The sequence below is a fragment of the Xiphias gladius genome, chromosome 8 (assembly GCF_016859285.1).
Source record: "Xiphias gladius isolate SHS-SW01 ecotype Sanya breed wild chromosome 8, ASM1685928v1, whole genome shotgun sequence".
Taxonomy (NCBI): Eukaryota; Metazoa; Chordata; class Actinopteri; order Istiophoriformes; family Xiphiidae; genus Xiphias; species Xiphias gladius.
Window position 1 is genome coordinate 11,171,037 of NC_053407.1, and position 15,655 is coordinate 11,186,691.

Consider the following 15,655-nt stretch of genomic DNA (forward strand, 5'->3'; position numbering starts at 1 on the left):
TGTCTCTGTCTCTGTCTCACACACACACACACACACACACACACACACACACACACAGACACACACACACACACACACACACACACACACACACACACTAAATTGTGTTTCAAGAGCACACACATGTTGTAGATCCGGTTATACCATGTTAATCGTCCTCACTTTATATAATGAAAACCACGTTTCATATCAGCAAATCATCTCTGAATCATTCCTCCACCTCTTATATCCTAAAGGTTTTCAACCTATTACTCCTACTTCAGGGTGCAGCAGGTTATGTCTGAAACTATATACAGTATATGAGTGTGTGTCTGTGTCAAACACTAGGATCTTTAGAGCAAACAGTGATTCATGCCATGACCTCATCAAAGCAAACACATGAGATATCCGGCTATGTAGAAAAACCACCACTGGCTACATTGTCTTTGTTTTAATTTGGCAAAAGGCAAAATGTGAATGAAAAATATTAAAAAAATCCCTCAGTTTGCCATCTGGGTAATCTGGGAAACAATCCACATAGTGAGTCATCAACTAAGTTCTCAGTTCTGCTGCTACTGACAAGACAGATGACACATGAAACACTAATGTCTTGTCCTTAGTTTTGAAATACTCTGCTGCAGTTACTGGAAACTTTTGTGTTCAGAACAATACTATTATGAAAGCTGTATGGTGTTTTCCAAGGATATGAACAATTTCTTTGCCCTGTGTCTGACACTTAGACATCAGGCAAAAATCATTGTGTCTGTGTTCACTTCTAAACAATCTCAGGAATACTCGCCCTTGATTCTTAAAAGTTATCCATGAATTTCCCATCGTGTACAGTATCATTACAGAAAGCCCCCTTCCAAGGAGGGTAAACACAACATATGGTGAGTCATTAGCCAATTTGATGGAGATTTTCCTCACTGCATAAATGCATTAGTTGGTCACATGCAGTTTACCCCTGTGCTAGGCAGCAGGGCACTAAGCCAGTCTTACCAATTAAGATCACAGATCCATCGCCTGGCTCTCTTTATTGCTAAGTGGCCATCGTATCAAACAACAGTAGAAGGCTACTGTTCACTGTCATGACTAATATGTTGTATCACAACACTTGAAGACATACTAGAGTGTAATTACAGGTGTAGGACTTTACTGTAAAGCAACAGCACAAAGAATTAAATGTGTAATTGACATTCATCTGTCACAAAGGCGTGACATTACCGGCAAAGCTTCAGAGTATGGTTGCAACAAACAACTACTTTAATTACCTAACAGAAAATTGTTAAAAATGTCCAACACAATTTCCCTGAGCCAATGCTGATGTCTTCAAAATACTTGTTTAAGCCGACCAACAGTACAACAAAACAAAAAAACAAAAAAAATTGTTGTTGATCAATTTTCTTTTTTTTTCATCTTATTAATTTATTGATTATTTGTTTCACTGCTATCCGATACACACAGTCTTCACATACTCTTCTTTTCCTAAATTTAAAATCTGTCTAAAGCACTGTGTGGAACTCTTTGTGTACAGTTAGTGGGACACCAATGAGAAAAAATTAGGGATTAGTCACATCTGGCTGATAATCAATCCACTTATTTGGGTCAGTATGCCGATCCAGTGGATTTTTGAGTTTACATAAGAGATGCCAAATCATAGCCAAACTCATGGTTCTATTTGTGTCCTCTGGATAGTCTGCTATATTCTCTCTATTATTCTGGGACCCATTAATCAGTGGTCTGGCCTCCATGTCTTCATAAAGGAGGAAGAGTGCTTCCTCAGACTGACTGCTGGTAGTGAAAACCTCTGGTCCATCTCTCAGGCCTGCATGGCTGGCTGTCCCCGTCACAGCAGCAGGGATTAGCCAGGCTTAAGCCAAGAAACCAGCCGCCTGCCCTCTAGCCTGTCGAAAAGGCATGAGGAACCTCCATTCCCAACTAAGCCTGTGCCTCCCCTGTCCAAGCAGTGGTCCACTACCACCTAACCTACTGTATCCAGCTCTCTGATCTACATTAATAGAGAGCAGTAATGAAGAGGTTATGAAGGGCTGGGATGTGAAAGGGAGAAGAAAGAGGAAACCATTTTGATTGCTGCCGCGCTGGTCATGGATGTTCATTGAGCTCAGTAAACTGAAGCATTGGGAGCTTCTATGAAAGAGGGTGAGTGCAGCGCCTTGGGGGATGCAGGCTATTAGTGCTCAATGGGATGTGAGGAGGTAGAGGCAGCAGCCCATCCATGAATACCCTCAGTGCTACTCTCCCGCTTCCTGCATTCACTTCCCCAACAAAGAGCCACAATGGTGTCCTTTGCTGTCTTGGCTGTCTGAGGCGGCTCCTGGCAATGCTCGGAGCCATGTGGGGGGTAGAGAGGATGGTGTGTGTGTGCGTGTGTGTGTGCGTGTGTGTGTGTGAGTGTTGGAGGGGTTAGCTGGGAGCCGGCTTTAACACCACGCAGCCAGTCTACACGTGCCCAGCCCGCGGCCTGCCAGTGGCCGCACAAAAGGGATGATGTCATGCTTAGCCAATAACAAAAGAGTCTGGGTCTGTCGGGCCCTCCTCTCTCACCCGGGTAGTTCCAGCTTTATCCAGCCTTGCATTAATCGCAAGCCTTATCCTCTTTACTGGGGGTGGGGAATGGATAATAAGAAACCAGCCATGGGGCAACACAACGGACGGAGAGGAAGAGGAGAGGAAAAAGGAATAAATGGTGAAGGAAGGGGTCAGTGGTGGGACACTGTAGGCTACAATTGTGGGAGACAGACCGACAGGCAAACAGAGCTGTCATGAGATTGAAATTGAAATCTGGAGGAAGCATGGCTCTGCAGGGGGCCACAGTGTGAGATCTGCCAACCACACGTCCCCCACACAGAGATGGACCCAGTAGGCCCAGCACTGAAACACATTCTAGCTTGCTGCACTGACTGAAGTAATGAAACTCAAACTCGGACTAGATCCAAAGCCTCTCACACTTCAGAGCTCTCTAGCTCCAGCTTTTGCAGCCTCTCCAGCTTTTCTCTTCTTGTTGTTTTTTTCTGTCTAAATCTGTAGACTGCAAGAGTAGGTCATGCATCATCACAACCCAAAATAAAACCATTGTCTGAGCAAAATTGGATCTTTTGGTTAGGGTGAGTCACGCATTCTCAGATGCAGGATCTCCGTGTGGCCTTTGGGCTTAGCAGCTTCTGTTGCATCCAGGTACATGAAACTCAGGTTGGCAGAATGCAGTAATACAGGAGGTATTACACAAGATCCTTGTCCAGTTTATAAAGGTAAATTTTGGGTGAGAAGAAAGGCATGTGGGTTTGACTGCCAGAAGCCCTTGCAATAAAGATTAATCAAAATTAGTTGGAATGACAGAGTCTGTGAGAAACAGCAAGCGTATGTGGACTTTCAGCCAATGTACGAATTATACAGCTGCTATTAGCTGAACTGAAGGTCATTTGACTTGAGAAAGTAAAAATAATCCACAGTTCTCCCCTATTTTACCATCTGACCATGTGGAAAGTGTCAGTCACCCACAAGTGTTAACTGTAATCCAACAGGAGCAGCAAAGCAATAATCTAAAGCAATAAAGTATAATTATTTGCCATTTGGTGGGCAGGGCGTGTTTTGGTGATTAAAGTTCTCTAGCCATGTACTACCTGGAAATACAGAGTCACTTTGTCAGTTACAACTCCAGGACTGATACAATATCTATAAGACCTAAATCAGATATTAATTCACTCTCATAAGTAGGCTTAACAGACTGAGATGCATGACAGGTCAGACTCTCTGACCTGCTCCTGGCAACCAGGAAGTGAAACAACAAAAACAAAAGCAATAGCATTTTATTGACCGCCATTCAAACCCATTGCATCACACCTAACAAAAAAAAATTCAATCACCCGTTATGTGACATGACTGTTGTGGATCAGCGTTTTATCACGTTGGGCGTACCATGGTTAAAAGTTAAAACTAATACCTAAAATAACATTTGCAGAATGAGTGCGGTCAGAATTAGGGAATTTCATCTGCCACCTCCGCAGCTTTGTTGTTGTGTTTGTCCAGTCGTGTAAAACTGTTGGGTGATGTATGCAGACGCAAACTATATGAGGGCACAAAACACATCCCATACATAAAACTTACAACCCCCCCCCCAACTTAGGTTTCCCTTCTCAGAGTTCCTTCAGTTTCACACAGTGACTAAAAATACAGGAGTCAGCGTGCCACGGGTGGACAGGCCATGGAAAAAAGGCTGTCATATTCGGAGGAGAAGTCATGGAAAACGGGAGGATCCAATTTCAGGGCCACTGATAAGTAACAAACCTACAGTAAGCTGGCTTGGCCGCCAAATATAGCACCCACTGATGTGGTGCAGGCACGGGCTAACACAGAGAAGCTCAATCCAGAACCACAGTGGTACATGGATCAGCCTGTTGGAAATATTCTGAGAAACAGATGTAGATGTTAGGGAGTCAGAGTCTTACTCAAGGACACTTCAGGAGGGTGAACACTTGCTGACATGGGAACTGGAATCTGAGAATCTGGTGGGCGATTTCTGGTTCAAGGAAGGTCCTCCTATCTCAACTTGCTGTATCTACTGCATAGTACTGTACATGCATGATACAATCAGCATCGCTATACTACAACAGTAAAGAGTACACTCTAAACTTTAATCCTTGAACACTGAGCACTAAACTAACATCATTCCTGTGGTTCTATGCCAATTTAAACAAAATATTATGTCACAGCAGTCCCTTCTGTGTCCATATTTCGTGTCGCCCTGTTGATTCTGCTGCTCTGCTGAAACAAGCAAGATTATGATGACCCCAACCTCATTTGCAAGATGACTCACTAGGTTTTTATTTGTATGTCAGAGGAAAATCTTGTAAAGCCCTAAAGTCTACTTGGCACACATGTATTTTTAAAGTCAAATAAGCAGCTTTTTAACTGGGTTTTGTTGGTCTTTGGACAACAAAATGAAAGACATCAAAATTTTATCTTGAGAGTTTAATGCAAAAACCTTTAATGCGGCTCAATAAGATCAAACTGGGTTAAAAGGACCGATATTTAATTAATCAACATTCCAGTGATCCCTTCATGAATAATGTCATTTTACCTGCCCCTTCCACAGGCCAGTCAGAGTGCAAAACTAGCTCTGACGCTCCAGCCAATGTCTTGCTCTTATCAGCAAGGTGGAAGCTTGTGACACATATGCTCTAAATCAAGTCTGGCAATTAGATAAAAAGGCTCTCTAATCACTGGCATTACATCCTACCACCCCCAAAAGCATCTCCTGTCAGGCACGCTGAGCTTTAACTCACCTTCACCTTGCCATTGGGTTGCAGTAGCTCAGTGACAGACACCTTGTCCTGCTGCAGTCGCCTCTTCACCAGCTTAGAGCAGCAAACGTTGACCGCACCTTGTACGTGTGATGCATTGTACTCAGAAAAGGTCCTGCTGTCAATCACCAGCAAGCGACCTGTTCCTCGCTGGATGAGGCTCGCCAGGCGCTTGATGTCCATGGCGCTTCGCTTGGTTGGCCCTTTCTCCCCTGCCATGATGTAGGAGGGGCTAGGTGGTAACCCTGGGTCACAGACGTGGGGGTAGTAAAGGTTGGGGTGAGGAGGAAGAGGGGTAGATGAAAGAGGGAAAGGTGGATGAAGAAATGGGGAGGAGGAGGTGAGGTCAGTGGAGGAGGGCTACCACCGGAGCAGGCGCTGAGAGATCCATGGGGCCTGCAGAGAGAGGAGATAAAGAGAGAAGAAAAAGAAAAAGAAAATGTAAGTTAAAATACAGTCACATTGCTGAGAGTACAGTCTTCTGCATGGCATTTAATGGGTTATTACATTGGTATTATTGGCCAGTTGTGACTGGCGATAAAGTTCAACTGCCAATGTCAAATTTTCAGATGCTTATGACCGCGCAGCCGATGATCAGACATCAAGGGCATGATCGCCTCTTGTCCTGAGCTTCAGTCCAATCAAGTCAGTGCAAGGAATAAAACAATTTAAACTCAGTTGCTACAAAGGGACAGTGACATATTAATTTCTCCCAAATTTCAAAACCAAGTCTATTGCACAATGTATTTTTGTGCATTTGTATAATCTTTTATTGGCAGACTTTGAGCACCTTGCATATTAAAATAGCTACAATGCTAAACATGAATATAAAAGTTATTTAAAGACTTAAAAGTCAACTGGATCATCCACTGGGACATATCAGTCCTGAGATCTGAAGGAATATCACACATCCAAATACAAAGCCAAAACCGTACGTTAGACATGCACAACAATAAAGTATCAGTGTGTGCGTGTCAGTATAAGTGTGTGTGAGGGTTTTTTGTTGTTGAAAAAGGGTCTCTTGCGCGGTAGCTCATGAAACAAGAAACTGAGGGTGTGAGATAAATTAAGCCAGGGTAATTCAGAGAGCAGGTCCGGAACACAGGCAAACGGCCTGTGTGATATCCTGCGTATGTGTTTGTGAATGTGTGAATGTGCGTGTGTTGCAGAGAGCTGTCCATAAACTTGATGAACTGCCTCCTAATATCTATCACTACCTATCACTCTGATCTTGTTGCAGCTCATGTTCTGCACAGCACTTGTACATTTATGTACACACACACACACACACACACACACACACACACACACACACACACACACACACACACACACACACACACACACACACACACACAAAAGAATTTATCAGGGTTGAAAGATCAACGACTGTATGTGTGTGTGAGAAAAAGTGTGCTAGGCTACACACGACTATTACAAAAACTACTTTAGAGAACACATGAATAAAAACCCTATGTAGAGTGACGACCACTTCCCTTGTCAACCAGGTGTCATGCGACAAGTGAGAAGGTCAGAATGTGAATGCAGTCTTGTTGTTTTATTCATCTAGAGGCACGTGGTGTCATGAAAAATGAATGGGCCTCATCTCATTTACCCCAAAGCCTAAATGGAGGTTTAAACCTCAGTTGAAAAGGGAGAGTGCAAGAGATAAGAAGCATCGGAACAGACAGTGGAGAGATAAAAGTTGAAAAACACAAAAATCATGGCGTAATAATTAATGAAAGGACAGGGGGAAAAAAATAGTGTGTCATGTTATGATAATAAGACTTCATGCCGGCTAAGAGCAAAAGAAAAAAGACAGAGGGAAACTGACTATGTGAAGCAGAACAAGAAAAACATTTTGCACACCAGAACAGTGGTGAGAAGATTGGCGAGAAAACCAAGACAAAGAGAGAGGAGATGTGGAGAAACTGTGTCCTCTGATCCATTAGTGTCTTGGGAAGATCTCCAGGCAGCTCTGCTCTGCAACTTTTCACCTCTGTTCTGACACCAGCAACATGCAGGGAGGGAGAGAAGACAGAAGAGAGAGCAGCGGGGAGGTAGCGAAGGATGTTATTCCGTGAGGATCTCTCCAGCCTAGCAACTCGGGCAAGGGAGGGGACAATTGTGAAGATGGTGCGGCGGAGGAAAAGAGTTGAAGAGAAAGACACTGCTTGCAGAAAAATTCTCAAGACATAGATGCAGAGTCACTGATGTGGCATGAAATATGACAAACATTCATGACAGCATTGGCCGTGCATCATTCCTCTATGGCTGCACAAAATAATGATTTTCTTCCACATACACGGAGTCCTACCACTCCTACAGACTGCTGGCCAAGCCTGAACATAGATGTACACATGCTGTCACTGCCTGGAAACCTGCGTGATGCAAGAGCAGCAGCACTGGACCATGGAAGAAAGTCTAGATAGACAGTAGCAACTGCCTACACTGTTAAAGCAGCCAAGTTGCTGCTGCTGTATCAGAGTAGCTACAGTAAAGGCACGGGTGTGCACAAGACATAAACCGAGTCATAACATAGACAGATCTCGTCTAAATAAAATATGGGATAGTCGAGTCAGTCAATGAAGAATGAAGGTAGCACACACAGGACTGTGTACAAACATAATGCAGATTATATTGTATCTTAAAAAAGCAACATAGACAAATAAATCTGATGCAGTTAATCTCATCCAGTCTAATCTTATCTAATCTGACCGTCTATGTTATCGGTTTCTGCATTAATACTTTAAGCAAAGCACACAATTAGATGACTTGTAGTGACACAACACAAGACATACTGACATAGTGACATTCCCCCACTTTTCCCATGGTGTGCACCCCAGTATCCATTCTGCAGAAGTACTAAGCCTCGCTGCAATGTCAGCGCTCCCGTTACACAAACAGCACCTGCCACTTTACGACCTGCCCTATCACCTGTTATATCATACCTTATATGGTGCGGAGCCCTTTAGCCGAACAGCTAACAACACAGCGTCCAGGGGTGTGAATCTTTCTCTCTCTTTTTGCTGTTTCCCTGCTGTTGAGCACAACATCTGATACTGCATATGTCTAATGGCGACTGCTGTGCCATCCGCCCCGCCTCTCGCACGTTTTCTTACTGAATCCCTCCTTCCTTCTTTACCACTCTCCTTCTTTGCAGTGAACGGTGATGGGGAGGGGAGGAATGTGCAGGTTTACATTTGTGGTGGTAGTGAGAAGGGGAGACTGGTGCTCTGCATCTTTCTACACGGCTAGACAATCATCCTATGGTAACCCCGCTCTCAGTGAACCCAGTTTGTGTAGACAGGAAGGGGAATGAAGAGAGGAGAGAGTAGGAGAAAATGAAGGAAACAAAGAGAGAGACAGAGACAGGAAAATATCAGAATATAGATAGGGAGAGAAATGACATGATGTATAATACAGATAGGATGCAGAAACTTCAGCAAGCTTACTCAGCAAAACAGCCACAACCTGTCCCCTTATGCAAAAAAATCTTTCTTCTTCCATCTTGCATCCAGGCAGGAACAATAAGGAGCAAAAACAAACGAGCTCCTCAAACTAAAATAGGCAGCAGCCAGGAGCTCGCTGTGAGGCTCTGGCTGAACAGATGAAAACAAGCCGAGGAGAGAAAGAAGAGAGACAGAGACAGTGTGTACAGGCCCGGAGCAGATTCTGTTGTTGCCATAGAAACAGCCCGGTTGGGGTGATCAGGGGGCATTGGGAGGGCGATGGTGATGGGATGCTACTGGTGCTGATGCTGAATGAGGATACAGGAGTGAGAGCTAAAACTGACAGTGGCACACACACACTTCTAAAATAGACTTGGACAACTTAAGCTGTATGACTACACTGAGGTCATCATGTTCCCTCAACTAACAAATGACGAGATTTTACAGTTAAGTAGCCTACAAGTTGTTGTGTAAAGTATTCTCTCTGATTTGTTCTACTGACTCAGTTTAGCCCATTCTTCTCTAGTCTGAGACGGCAAAGTGAGCGTCACTTTTTTTACTCTATTTGTCCTGAGCTGGATTGAAAAAGAACATCCTTCTGACTTGTTTTCCAAAAACGTTGTCCAAGTGCGAACAAACTGTACACAGCCAAGGATCTAAGCAGACAAAGTTGTGCACCTCCTTAAAGTTGAAACATGCAGTTACGCTTTGACTACTGGGTGAAGGCAGAAGAACAAGATCAACTGGTAGATTTTGAGGGATTTTTTTTTTTTTTTTTTTTGTAAATCTTGTTGAGGCAATTGGAATATCTGGATTTACCTGCCTTGCCTCCAAGGTGCTGGAACTTTCATTTGTGTGTCATCAAAATCATAAGAACCGTGAAAGCTAAGCATATGTGTATCAAATCATGGAAAAAATATAAACCAAGCATTACCTCATGTCTGCTCTGCCCATAACAATCTACAAAACATGATCCTTTTTTGTTATCATGTTTGAACACTAGCTGATTAGATGATTAATGACAAACTATTCAACAGATGAATAAATAATAAAAATAGATATATTTATTTAGCGATATAGCGGTATGTGTGTTGAAACTGCAATGTTTTCTTTTGTAACTAGAGAGGAAAGAGGAAATCCCAGTGCTGCGTACATTCTCCCTTGGCCTGTCAGGTAAAATACAGTCCCACAAATCATCCACAGACTTTAGATACTCTTTTTACAGCTGATAACAAAAGACTGGTAATAAAAAAAGGCTTTTTTGTAATATATCAATAAAATAAAGTTGAAGCAGTAACTTTACCTCTATAAAATGGATAATACACGCGGACATATTCAAAGGCCCTTCATACAAAACTATGAGCAAAGCATGATGGGCCGGCTCAATAATGCCATATCAAGCATCAGGGAGAGAGACAAACACAAAGAGAGCAACTGGAGGGCATCCAACGCTGATGTAATACCATCCAAGTTATTCATTAAGCCTGCATAACGTCACCTGTGGCCACAGCCTTGAGTAGGCTGATATAAAGCTGGCTCTTAGTTTCATACAATGAGAGGCATGAGTATTTTATTTAGGTCACAAACAATTACATCATCAGAGCATCTCATGGCCCCTTAGTCTGTGCCACAGGCTCTCACATGAACTAAAAGTTTTTTTGCATCTGCTTGTGTTCACTCACGGTCTGCCTCTTTAGAGTGTTCGTGTCACTTATGCTTTATAAAGCCACCACAAGGCATTCTGCTGGGGAACGACATGGCCATCACTTGCTAAAAGTTCGATAACTCGTCTGATAAAATCATTTCTAACCTATATCCTGACAGTTTTCATTACATTAACTGATTTTTTAGAAAAAATCAGATCACATTTCTACTTGCAACGAATAATTATTTTCATAATTGATCAATCTGAAGATTATTTTCTCAACCAATCAATTAATTGTTTGGCCTACTGCCTTTTTTTCTGCCTCGGTGGTACTCCAAAACCCAAAGATATTTACTTTACTTTCAAATTGGACAGATTAGAAGCCGGAACTAGAAAATTCTTTGCAATTTGTGTGAGAGAAAATGAGTGTCAGTGAGAGTCAGTGTTTGTCAGACTGACATTAATCTTGCATTCACTCAAAAAAAAAAAAATTGCTTACGGATTCCTACTATATTTGGTTGATATAATATATATGTGAGCAGCTGGATGTAAATAATTAATGTGTTCATCACGAATAGGGTCAGTAGAGTGACAAGCCTGGCGTGCCTCAAACACAGATGGCATACATGCAACTGAACAGTGCAGCATGCGTGGTGATCACGTAATTTTGATAAATCAATTCCTGGCTAGCCCCTGGCGGAGCAGAGGCATCATCACTCTGTAAACAACATAACCAGGTATAAAACCTGCTGGTGTCCTTTAATCAATACTCCCCCAGTGCTGCAAATTGCGGGCTCGTATAACAAGCTGGGACTACCCCGGAATCTACCATAACAATAATCACGAGATGATTACTGAGATAAACAATACCAAGAATACCAATCATAAAACACAACGTAGCCCTATTGCCTATAAATAGTTATTACATGAACAGAAATGTGGAAAATCCCTTCTCAAAAAACGCATTAATTTTGCTACCGATAAAGTGATGGGCCGAACAAAAGAAATAAATGGGACACTGTGGCCTGCTTGATAACGTTAATGACGATGATGGAGGTTGAGCGGTCGTAGCGCACTATAATAAACATACCTAGATTAGAAATGAGAATATAACACAACGCGGACAGCGGCTAGTGCCTTTACACAGGTTGCATGATTAGCACCAAGCAACGTTAACGCACACATTAGTGGACAAGGTCACTGCGCGCTGTTTTGAGTGGGAAACCTGCCCCGTGTTGTTATGACGCGTGGATATGACCGCATGCGAAAATGAAACGCTCCACTGATCGGACAGACTGTGATGATTGAAGACAGCGGAGCCCAAATTAAACAGAGAATAAACAAAACGCGTATTCTACCTACCTTGAAATGGACGGACGCTAAAGGGCGAGATGTTTGTAAAAAATAAAAGGATCGATAACTTCAGCCTGGTCGGGTTTAATTCCCATCATAAGACGAGCGCGCACCACAAAGCGAGCGGGGACTGCGCGCTGACAGACTCGCTGCTGTAGCAGCGCACGGGGGGCGGGTGGGGGCACGCGCGCAGATGGCGAGCAACCGCTGCTAACGTAAGCTAACTCTGGTGGGCAGCAACGCACTTGATAACAGCAAATCTCGTTTCTAGTAATCGATACATATACACACACACACACACACTCACACTCACACTCACTCACCTCAGGCTCCACGCGGCTGCTCTGCGTTATTCAACTGGCCTCCATGTGTGGGGGGACAGCGTCTTCATGGGGCTGGCCGGTGTTTACCTGGCGGTGCGGCGGGGGACAGTACAGCTGACACGGAGGGTGACAGCGCCGGGAGCAAACGAGACATGAAAGCGCGGTGATGAGCTACAAAAGGCTCCTTCAGCCGTTTAACTGACCGGGATACGTGGTTGGCTCCTGGAGGGATACATTAGCTTTGCTAGGCTAAGGAAAAGTTAAAACGGGTAGTGTGTCTTGAGGAGGGGGTGGGGGGGAGGGGGGACAGTTACAGAAGGTGCACTTTAGCACTTTCATGAACTAAAGCGATGAGGTCATGGTTCAGCGGGGGGGGGGGGGTTGACGTCACCTCCAGCCAATCAGCGTAGACAGTTCAGGGGTTGGTCGACGTCAGCGCTCTGATCCGCAGATTAAAGGGACAGTCCGACTTTTTAAAGGAGACGCGCTAATGAAGAGTAATGAGCCGGTGCAAGTGACGCAGATATCACAATAATAAATAAATAAACGATTACACCAAAAAAAAACAAATTATATAATATATATGCTTTTATAATGATCACTAGAATGATGCTTTAATTATTTATTGATATATTGCAACAAAACATTTGCAGTCCAGTCACTTAGTGATTAAAAAGGATGAAAAAATATGCAGCTTTTTTGTGAATGCCATGCATCTATGTTTTTTTTTCTTCTAAAAGTAAATATAGCTTAAAATTCTTTTTGACCCAACACAAACTAAAACAATGCTGCTTTCATACCTGTAGTATCACGTGCGGATTGGAAGTAACACACGGGAGAAAAACCATTTGTAACATGTAGACTTTTATATAGGCTTACATGGTTCTTTGTGAAAAAAGAACAAAGATATTTGAGCAGAGCAAACTGTTATTTAGCCTTTTACGAGCAGGGACTAATTTTGATTTTATTGTATTAAATTATACCATGTGCTTTTCAGATGCACATGACATTTTTAACTGAATTACGTCCATATGCCATTGAACTATCCTACTCTGTTAGTTAAAGTTTCATTTAGACATTATTATTTTAATTTTGAATATGTTCTTTAAGTCAGTCAGTTATGTGGTCTACCTCAAACCACCATCCAGCTAAAACTAGCCACACGTCAAACATAACACCATAATAATCCTATTCACCAAACACTGTAAAATTGTACATTACAACTACAAAATGTTTGCAACACAGACTGTTATACAGTTTAAATACAGAAGGTAGAAAAAAAAGCAAAATGATAAATGAGCACAGTAATTTTCAGACTATGAACTGGCTAGCAGAGGCACACACGCTGACACTGATGAATATTTTTGATAATGATTTTAAGGCCCTGCACACCCACAGAGGCGTTTTCAGTTAGCCTGGCTGATTAGATCTCCCGTTAGGTGGAAGCTGGGTAAAGCTATGCTGGGAAATACACGATACCACCAAACCCTTTGCACTAAGAAGAACGATACAGGTGTCGCTGCGACAACAAAACTAACAGGGGGAGTAAGGAAGATGTTAATCAAGCGTAGTCTGTACATCTCACACAGTCCTGAGAAGTGCTCTCATCAGGGAACCTAAATGAAAAGACCTGGGTGTCTGGGCTATTAGTGTTCAGAGGCTTCAGGAGAAATGGATGATGAATATTTCAAGATATATGTATATATTTAACCTAATAAATAAAATTGACTGATATTAACATTGATTTATCACAGTATCACATTCTTACTAACCCCTGAATAAAACAGTTGTACTAAAAATCCCGTTGGTTGTTTGAATTCAGGATCATCTGATCTCTTTTGTTTGATTGAAAGCCTTTGTTCTGTTGCTCTGCCATCAGTGTGTTAGTGAGTAACCAGATGAATGCAGGGTAGAGCTGTTGGCAGTATGTGCAATTGGATTGTATACACTGACACCTAGTGGTACAGATGTATAACTGCACCCTGTGGTGCAAGGAGGAATATTTTTACAATGAGATAATCAGAGTGGATGCCGCATCTCCAGCGTGAAAGCAGTGCACCTTCCAATTTCATCAATCTATCGAACATGAGAAAATCAAAAGCGACACTTTCACACTAATCAGGTGTGCGTGTGTGTGTGTTTATAGTTGGTGAGAGAGAGGGAGTCAGAAAGACAGCAACACAGATTCATGAAAATTTACCTTTATTTGGATGCAAAAACTCACAACTTAAAGCGATACTGTAGCAGAGGAGAGGAATACTGATTGCTGGTTGGTTGAATGTGTGACTGTTTGGCTATGTCGTCATCCCCATTTTCATCATCAGAGGAGGACCAGGTAAGCACTGAAAACAAGCACTCAAAATAAAAGCTTCTCAGTCAAGTACGCTGGACATTATCAGAGGATTATGTCAAAAGTCAGACAATATATTGTAGCCATTCTTCTTGATCTCAGTCCCGTGTTCCTGGAAAAGGTCATTTTGGCAGTTTAATTTGCTAGTTAAATTTGATGCTTATACAAGTGGTCCACACCCACACAGTTAATTCCATCCTCTGATAAAGTTCATGACTGTTGATCTGATGCAGTAAGTCAAGATAGAAGTTGTTTGATTTTTGTTACACACAGTAGAAAACTGTCTTCACTGTTTTAGCTGCCTTACACATAGCAATTATTCATCGTGTTGTCAGGCGAGAGTGGCCTAGAGTCACAGGTTGACTAGAGTTGGGGACTGCGTTAAAAACTCAGTCTGAGGTAAAATTCTCCAAGAAAAACGATAAAAACAGACACGGAAAGCAAAGCATACTAAAGCAAAGCCTAAAGGCGTAAAGTAATAATACTGAAGACTGAACATAATCTATTTATTTTCTGTACTGTAAGGTAACTTAGGTAGTTGTCACATTTTGTTCTGTCAAATCTTGCAATATAAACCGATGGTTTAATCCACAGTATGAGCTACATTCCATCATGGTGTAAACAGAAATATACACAAGGCATCTACTCGAAAGGATTGTATCAAAATGTTCTAAAAATATCTCTGGTTGGTTTCACAAAAGCAAACTGTATCAAAAGCATTGGCCGAGAGCAAGCAATATAATAGGCTTAAACCCTTTTACACAACAAAAAGCAGGACAACCAATCACGTCGCTTTGATTGTGGACCTATGGAGTCCCATACAGCACATGCAATCCATTAAACTCAACACAATCAAAACACAATACGGAAAAAAAGAACTTTTACAGCTGAACATCAGAGAGACAACCTTAGTTGGTCTATTGTGCTTCATACAGATTAGGCCTGGCCCGTCTATACAACAATCATGGGCTTCTGACTTCACGGATGTGTTCAAGCTACTGTTGAGAGCAGAGGTGTCACAGAGCACGTAACTTTGAAGATGGCAAGCTTCATGATAGTAATGGGACATGTACAGGAGTATTAGCTGTGTGTGAGCATCTTTCATCAGTTTATGGTGCATTTGTGGCTGCAACGTTTTTCTTTCCTTTGCATTACACTTCCCCTGTGAGTATATGTCAGATTCTGCCGAGCTCTGCATTGATTTTTCTGATTCTATTTCTGGCCTCCGTCCC

General features: G+C 42.5%; 1 protein-coding gene across 2 annotated transcripts in view; it reads right to left on the reverse strand.

Annotated features, from left to right (window-relative positions):
• dusp8a (dual specificity phosphatase 8a) overlaps nt 1–12,355 on the reverse strand; it is a 45,140-nt gene extending 32,785 nt beyond the window's left edge. The window contains exons 1-2 of one of the 2 annotated variants that reach the window (XM_040133191.1): nt 12,074–12,355; nt 5,283–5,696 (exon numbers count right to left, since the gene is read on the reverse strand). In XM_040133191.1, coding sequence (XP_039989125.1) covers nt 5,283–5,519 — 237 coding nt within the window. In that variant the 5' untranslated portion in view covers nt 5,520–5,696; nt 12,074–12,355. Of the gene's footprint in view, nt 1–5,282; nt 5,697–12,073 lie in introns of those variants that run through there. The other variant, XM_040133192.1, reaches the window with a different exon arrangement.
• Nucleotides 12,356–15,655: the final 3,300 nt, after the last annotated feature.